Source organism: Oculina patagonica, chromosome 6 (genome assembly GCF_052425735.1).
Source record: "Oculina patagonica isolate OP01 chromosome 6, crgOcupat, whole genome shotgun sequence".
In the NCBI taxonomy this organism is placed as follows: domain Eukaryota; kingdom Metazoa; phylum Cnidaria; class Anthozoa; order Scleractinia; family Oculinidae; genus Oculina; species Oculina patagonica.
The window spans coordinates 28890285-28898665 of record NC_135763.1 but is presented as its reverse complement, the minus strand read 5'-3'; the positions used below and the strand labels follow the sequence as shown (position 1 = coordinate 28898665).

General features: G+C 36.7%; 2 protein-coding genes across 2 annotated transcripts; one reads left to right on the top strand and one right to left on the bottom strand.

Moving 5' to 3' along the window:
* Window positions 1–48: 48 nt before the first annotated feature.
* Window positions 49–3003, top strand: LOC144658338 (cytochrome b5 domain-containing protein 1-like). Its single transcript, XM_078518760.1, has 4 exons — window positions 49–247; window positions 645–721; window positions 1667–1885; window positions 2475–3003. Exons 1-4 carry the CDS (start codon window positions 112–114, stop codon window positions 2703–2705), a joined length of 663 nt encoding a protein of 220 aa, XP_078374886.1. The 5' UTR covers window positions 49–111; the 3' UTR covers window positions 2706–3003.
* A 634-nt stretch (window positions 3004–3637) lies between these two features.
* LOC144658248 (tetratricopeptide repeat protein 17-like) lies at window positions 3638–8058 on the bottom strand. The gene is made up of 3 exons (XM_078518648.1): window positions 7674–8058; window positions 5140–5371; window positions 3638–4440 (listed from the first exon to the last, which is right to left on the bottom strand). Exons 1-3 carry the CDS (start codon window positions 7928–7930, stop codon window positions 3904–3906), a joined length of 1026 nt encoding a protein of 341 aa, XP_078374774.1. The 5' UTR covers window positions 7931–8058; the 3' UTR covers window positions 3638–3903.
* Window positions 8059–8381: the final 323 nt, after the last annotated feature.

Genomic DNA, 8381 nt, shown 5'->3' with positions numbered 1-8381 from the left:
TGTAAATTCTTATCAAAGCTCTTGCGCAAAGTGGTTGCTAGGGAAACTGAGCCGATTTGTAAAGACTCGACACCGTTGAAAGGTTGCATAAAGAAGAGTAAAGCGCTCATCATGCCAGCAATAACTTCAAAACGACCAAAATATTATACACCAAATGAAGTCAATATTCATAACACCTTGAAGGATCTATGGGTTTCGTTTTTAGGCAAAGTTTACGACCTTACACCGATGTGTGAGAAACACGCAGGTTAGTAAATCTTGAGACCTTTGTTTTGACTTCATTCATGTTAGCTTTTACTTTTTCGACAACCAGTGAAACGCTTGAATTAATCTTTACTTTATCCCTGTAAAGGCATCTTTAATGTCTGTGATGCTTTAAAAGAATATATTTTGCGTATAAAATTGGAAATTCACTGCGATGATCATTTATCACTTTCATATCCATCCGCAGTTCATATATGAATCATTTCATATACATTACATAAAATCTCTTCAACAAGGGAATTGGACAATTGTGCAATGTGAAAAATGTTGCAAAACTGAACATCTAAAAGTAACAAATATATTTAAGTGATGGCTCGTTTTCCCCTTTCGAATGCCACAGTTTGCATGTTTTGTACTGATGTTTATTTAAAATGCTTTAGGGGATGTTCTCTTGAAGCCAATTATTGAATCTGCAGGAAAGGACATCACACATTGGTTTGACAAGAAGACAAAAGATGTAAGCTATAAATTACCTTATGCCAAATTATTTTGTTGTTGCCCTGTCAATCAAATGGTTGGATGTGGTTTGAGGATAGATTGTTAGTGACTGCATAAATAGTTCCATGTATGGCTTTCACTAGCACCACTTAACTACTGTACTAGCAGTGTCTGTTTCTTTATTTTTAACATGAAAGCTACTTAACCTTATCTTATAACAATGCAGTTTAATTCTTGCTGGGAGTCTGGTTCTCTCACCTACAAATGCACATTTCTCTCCAGTCCTGGGCTTTTTTTCAGGTCTTCAAACTTAGGACCATCTAGATTAGAGACCCGCGCCAGAACCAGCTAATATGCCTGACGTGGCTTTCCTCGGACTCGTAACAAAATATTCATCAATAATGCTTAGAGGTCTTTTCCCACACTGTTCAACAGGTGGCCATGTGGCTCTCTATACAAATTTCAATATTTTTTAATTATTAACAAGGGTGTATGTAATGACTCCTACTACAGGTGGTACAAATTTTGTGTGTGTCAGCAATTAAAATATTTAAGAAAAAAATGTATAAGGACACTAAAAAAGAAAATTTCTTTAAATCCTGAAGTTAAAAAAACTGACTTATCTTGTATGTTTGTGTGTTTTAAGCTACTGGTATTTTGTATCCGGTCACCTCACCACCAGGGAATCTCGCCACCAACTAACTCGCCACCAAAACTTGTGTATTCCTTGCCCTTTAATCCATGAGCTGAGGTGACTTTGCTTGCTGGCGAGTTGGTTGGTGGTGAGCATTACTGCATGCTAAATCTTGAGTGCAAGATCAAAAAGTCCTTCCTTTGCCAACTAACCAACAGCAATCAGTTCCTAATGAAAAGAAATGGATTTTCATTTTTTTTTTTAATTCAAACAACTGGTAGTTAGTATCTCATCACCTATAGTTTACTGGTTTTTTTCCTTCTCACCAAGATCCGGACACACATTGACCCAGTAACCAAGTGCAAATTCTACTACACCCCAAGAGGACGGTTCATACACACCCCACCAAGATGTCCCAGCACAGACTGGGCAAATGACTTTGGTCGGCCATGGTGGAAGGACGATTCATACTGCATTGGAGTTCTTTCAGCTCAAACTAGAAAAATCAGGATTATCAATACTCTTACCTCCCAAGAACAATCCATCGAGGTAAACTAACAATGTTTAAATCTGAAATTTAAATAAAAATTGTCTACAGGGTATATTAATTACTGTAATGTGTAGTTCCATTAATTATCCATACCTCCCCAACAGTAGGGATCCCCATCCCCCTCCACTCCTCTTGAGATTCCAGATTTTTTTATTATTTCACACTGTTTACAACAATTAAACAATATTAACACTATTTACAGAAAATGCAATAATTAAAATAAGGAAAGTTAAGCTTTATACATTTTCTTAAAGTTTTTGGCCTTTGAGACCCCACCCCACCCCCAGGAATTTCCAAACACACAATTCAGTGAATATGTGGAGTACAGGGCCCAGTTGTTTAAAAGGTATCTGCTGATAGAACAAGGATAACATTGTGGAGCTAGATTAGAAATGATTTTCTACCTTCAACACTAGCTTGGTTACTGAAACCAGTTTTTTTCCTGTTCAGAATGCTGTAAAGTCCACATAATTTTAAGAATCTTGCTTTTAATATACAAGGCTGAACTCTAACTTAATAGCTATAATAACCTCTGAAAGATTCGATAATGAACTTTTAAATTCAAAGTAAACTATTGTTTTTTCAAAGGTTTGTTCTGAGGAGATTCTCAGTGAAATTCAAGACCGCTACCTGAAATACAATGCACATGCAGCAAGCTATACGTGGAAGTACAATGGAAGAAACCTGGACATGAACAAGACTCTACAAGAAAATGGAGTTGGCGACGAGGCTGAAGAGTTCTATAAACTGAGCATGAATGACGAACAATTTCTACCAGCCTTACACTTGTATTTTAATGATGACCTTACAGAAGCATAGGCAAAAAAAACATACTGACATCCTTTGACTAATGCAAAAATGCGGCAGTAGAATATTCTTTAACAAGTTTTCAAGTGAAGATAGGGTTGATGTTTTATCCAAGTTTCTACAAGTCAGTCATTAAGTTGGTATTAGCATATTGTAAATAGATCACTGTGTATCAAAAATTGTAAATAGCAACTCATTCCTTCAACTTGTGTGTTAAGGAGTAGCCATTAGGAATTATTTTATGGCGTTGGTTTAAGGTGGAGTTAATGAAAGTTTGTACACTTCAAATAAATTATACTTGGTTTTTTCATAGTGTTTGCGCAAGTGCCTTTGAGCAAGTGCAGCTGCCATTTTTCATCCAAAAAAGGTGTTTAATGGTGTGCATGTGTTTAAGTATCGCTAGCCTGCAAAAACAGATGGATTTCCTACTGTCATTTTACCCGGGGGGTGTGAAACCACAGCAAGCAGCTTGGGTTTCATACACACTTTTATTATATAAACATCAATGAAATACCGGGAAATCTTTTGTGCGAAAAAATCATATCTTCTCGCGTGAAAATAACATGTTATCAATTTCGAAACGTTTTCTGACAAGTTTGCCCTGTTTCAATGCTGAATGAGCCGAAGTAAATCTGTATTAAGTCGAAACATCTTCGGATCTTCCTTGGCACGCATGTTCGCAAACATTCGTACGACCTTCGGACAACATTTTTAAAATCTTCCAAATCTTCAGAAAATCGTCAAAAACATCCTATTAAGTTAGTTTATATAATAAACAGAATAATACATGGTTCAAATCGAGATCTCACTTGTTCGCTGCGTTCACTCGTGAGATCGGTTTGAACACTCGAAGATAAACTTCATATCTCAGCGCAACCATGTACATGTATTATCCTCTATTTCTTTTTACTTAACTCCCTTGAACATAAGACAGCAACAAGAAATTCGTTGTGATAATCCTTTAATTAAAAACAGCTAATTTCCTTGCAAATATCTGAATATCAAATTTCTATAAAAGAGCTTAGCCTCCGGCTTCACAGGATTTGTGACTTAACAATGTCAAACACTTTCACAAGATTGATTGACAACTTTCAGTTTTCTTTAAAAAACTTTGTTGCAGGTTGCAAAGGCGCAAAAATTAATGACATCCTATTGACTGTGCAAAAAACGTCTTCTGAGGTTTTTAATTTAATAACTAGTGCAACACGCTTTATGTGATAGGTCTCTTCTTCGGTCTTTTTCCTTCAGACCATAGTGGCATTCGGCTGCTTTTTGTTCCACGGCTCTCACTCGTTAACGTCATGAAGTAGACCGTTGCTAAGACAACCACTACAAGAAGGCCGATGATTAAGAACGTGTAAGTATTTGTGGTTGACGTGGATGGAGATCCAATTTCCCGGAGGTGCACCTCAGCTAGTTCAAACGACGGGTTCAGGTCCAACGCATGTCTGAAATGGATCCCTGCTTCTTCCAGGTCTCCGCTTGCCCTGAGAATTTCACCAAGAGTAAAATGCTGTAACCAACAGTTGTGCTCGGAGGGCTGCATTTCTAGTGATCTTCGCGCCAAGTACGCAGCATCTTGAACATAGTTCAAATTGAATAAGACCTTTGCGAGATTTAAGAGGGCATCAGCATCGTTTGGCGAATAATACAAGGCTCGTCTGAAGCACTCTATGGAGTGATATGTGCTTCCTCTTATTCTCCAGAAATTCCCAATGTGATTACAAACAACAACTGAATTAGGACTCTGTAAAGAAAGTTAACAACACGGTCAGGCACTGTTTAACCATCGCGTAAACAAAAACATCAGATAATGTATCGCTACGAAACAGATAGAACATTTTAATATTTACAAAGGACGAATTTAGGCTCCTCTGCTCTCTGTGTCGAGACAGGTTCTGAACAAAATCGAATGGGATTTAGTTCGATTGGTTCAAAAATCGAATTCACAGCAAAATAGATGTTTGAATACCAAACCCAATTGAACGATTGGTGTTTGATTGGGTTCGATGTTGTTCGATTGGATATGCTGGGTAGCTAAAAGAAGAGGCGGCTCTGGGGACAAGATCGAATCAAAGCTAAATTCTCTGATAGTTTTATCAGTACCTTTTCCATTAAATAGAAAAACGAATTTTGTTTCCCAGAAAATAAAACCACTCATGTTTGCTTTGGCTAGGATTTCAACTTGCAATGTCCCACTTTCAACTAGGCATAACTTGTTGAGTTTAAAATTGAGAATTTAGTTAACAAGTGTCCAAAAAATCATTAAGTTTAGGTAGCATGGTTTAAACAAAGTCAACATTTTTTATGCACCAAATAAATAATAATTTTATTAAGTACAGAACATATTGCAAAATTACTGTAAGACATTGTGAAAATTTTCTGGAATAAAGTGCTTTTAAAGCCACAGACGAAACTTATTTTTTTGATGCACAAGTGGACTTACCTCTTCAATTGCTCTTCTTAAGTTTGATTCAATCAGACCCAAATCAATGTCTTCAACTTCATTCTTCTTAAAAAGCATAGCCACATCTGGCTCCATAAAAGTTGGATGGTATTCACGGTTCACAATTCCTTCTAAGTGATCATAGAAGGTCTCGTTAACCGACGGACCACAAGTTAACTGTGGTGCTGGAAATAACTCTAAAGATGTGGGACCCACTGCACCAACAACTTGGCTGGAGAAGAAAAAAAAATCAAAAATAAGTCAGCACTGTTAAATCACCTAGAACTCTTCAAATGTCAGACATTCTCATCACAAAACTGTTACGCCACACATTAGGGCCGATTTACATGGTACAACTTTGTCGTAGGTGACAAGCTTACAACAGACCTAGTGTCATATAAATCAAACCTACAATTTGCTTATGAGGGAGTTGTAGCATGTAAATGGTCTTACTAATTTGCTGTTTTCACCATTCCCATAAAACATCTTGTTTACCCCCCAATGATGTACAATCGTCCCAAAAGAAATTGAAAACAATGCTTATGCAAACATTTTGGGGGGTAAACAAGATGTATTATGGGATCGTGAAAAAAGCGAATAAGTCGTGTCGTATGCCTGTCATAAAGTTTGTCGCATGGGTATCGTGTAAATCAGCCCTTATGAGGACAATGAATGATCCTACAAAAAATACTTTTTCATCAAATTTCACAGGTCTCACAAATCTCACTTTTTGCAACATTGAGAGTCAGGATATCTTTGGCAAGACTAAGACAGTTTCAGGCTTGCAGAGAGGAGATTAATCTCTCTGACTCGCAATGTCTCAGGTTCACCCTTTTGCTATCCCTTCTCTTTTTTTTATTTTAAGATTCCCCATTCTGAACTGGATTTATAATAGGTCTGAATTTTTACAAACAAGTTTAGTTTATATTTCATGTGGAGGAAACTGGCTTAAAAAATTCCAAATGAAAAGTAATGAGATTATTTACAGTGCAAAAAAGTTATCAAAGGACTGACCAGCAGTTTGTGTTATTCCGCAATTGTTTTAATAAACCTTAGCTGGGAAGTTAGTGCTTAACAACCACACAATTTCAAGGTTTTATTGGAAAAAAATTTGCAAGGTCTTCAGATAAGTTACATTATATCACAGGAGGACAATGCTGGTCTCTTATAGGTAACAATAAATCAATTTCTCTTGGCAAAATATTTCAAACATGAAAATAATTTATTCACAAACAATCAAAGCACCAATTGTACCACTATCTTTCCTCACACTGGCCTTCTTTAACCAAAATTATATTGTAACAAATACATAACAAACTGGTAGTTATTACAATTTTTTTATACAACCTTTATGATGCTCAATCAATCTGTATACTACAAAACCAATGTAACATGGATTTTTTTTTTAATTTGACAAGTATTCAAACAAGCTTCAAGTTGGCAGAAAAAAAACTGTGAAGAGCTAGTCATCTTTTAATTATTGATAAGCACTTCTCAATTACTGTTAAGACAGTTAAACCACAAGAAATTTAACTTAAACTTTAAAATATTTAACCTGACCATAACCAAAAATGTGTGAAAACATGAAACATAGATCTGTTGTACTAAGGTGCTACCAGTTTGTTTTTGAGACTTTCTTATTGCATGTGTTCGATGTTTTGTTTACAAATTAGAAAAGAAATATGAGGGGTCTTGTACCAAATTGCTTAGACGCAGGTGGATTAGCTGTAAATATTCCTTTTTAACACGCAATGTTACCGATGATTCGAACTAATAAAAATCGTGAACACTTTTTACGTTTTAAGAAGTATGTTCATAGCTTTTGTTAGCTCACAATCATCTACAATTCCCTTTGAGAAATAAAAATCGCCTTCCTTAGCTTGCACTACGTAAGTGACCCGTTGATATACGGCAAAATTCACTGGTGTTGGAGTCAAATGTAACCGCTTATCCACCAAAACAAAACCCAGCCAAGTTAAAACGTTATTTTGTGTTACGCTAAAAGAGAGGTGAAAACTTATTTATGCATGAAGATTACGAGACTTTTAGCACGGGTCGAGAGACTTGTCGCACGGCAAATAGCTGCTAAATGCTAACCATTGCTAGTTTTCAGTCGCGAATTAACGTATAAACAATCTCTTGTTGAAAGAAATTTAAGGCCAATAAAAAAGCAACAGGAAAAGTTAGCTTTTCCCCCTTGAAGAGCTCTCGCAGTTCATTAGCACTTTGTACCCCGAACACTTCAAATGCAAATTAAACACGTTGCTTTCACTCGTGTTTATATCATATATCTCTTCCAGGGAACGTCAAAAACATTCAGATCACAATTAATTTCCATTTCTTTAAAACAATCACGCTTACTAAGAAGAGGTTTAGTAAAAGAAGTGACAGCGTTTTCAAGCGAAAGAGTAAAACGCTATCGCTGCGACTTTAATCGTAATATGCGATATGGCTTCGCCGCACGTCAAAACAAACCAAGTTTACAATCTTTAATTAAAGTCTACTGTCTTCCGACATTTCGCTAACGTTCTCACCTCAGACCATGAGATCTGCCCTTAGTGCACTGGTCACAGTTTGTTTTTCTTCCATTTCCCGTCTTGGGAGGGTTAGTTTTCGTTAGAATAGACAAAACCGGATCCGATTTCAGAATATCGCTTCCACTGCTGGCACGTACAACTCCATCCCTCTCGTTCAGAATCCAGTGCGTCGCTCCCATGGTATCTGAACTCCACAGGCTGGCGGAAACAATATACAGAGCCAGGTACGGCAAATACGGATAATCCCCACTCATGGCTGGGGCGAAACAACGGTGAATTATATTGCAGTGGCCGAGGAATTATTTCAGAAATGTACACATCAACAAGCGGCTGAAATCTACAACTTGTAACGCTCCACTACGAATCCGCACTGAGCATGCTCCCAGCGTCGCTAAGAGAGATTTGACGGCGATGCCCCGGATTGAAAACAGCAAGCTCAACTAATTTTTATCACCATTTTAAACTTACGGCATGGTGATCGAATTTAACTGAGATTCTTTTTTTTTCTCGTCATTGCTTTTAAAGACGGTTTTCATATAAATCAGGGTTGAAATGAAAATTAGTAATTATTGCTCCGGCTGAAAACTTCTCAATTCTCTTTCTCACTTTTTTACAAGACAACTAAATTTTAATTTTTTATTCAATTTAACTGTCGTTAATTGTTTTCTTTTTTCAATTGGAAACGTATTATTATTAAACGGATGA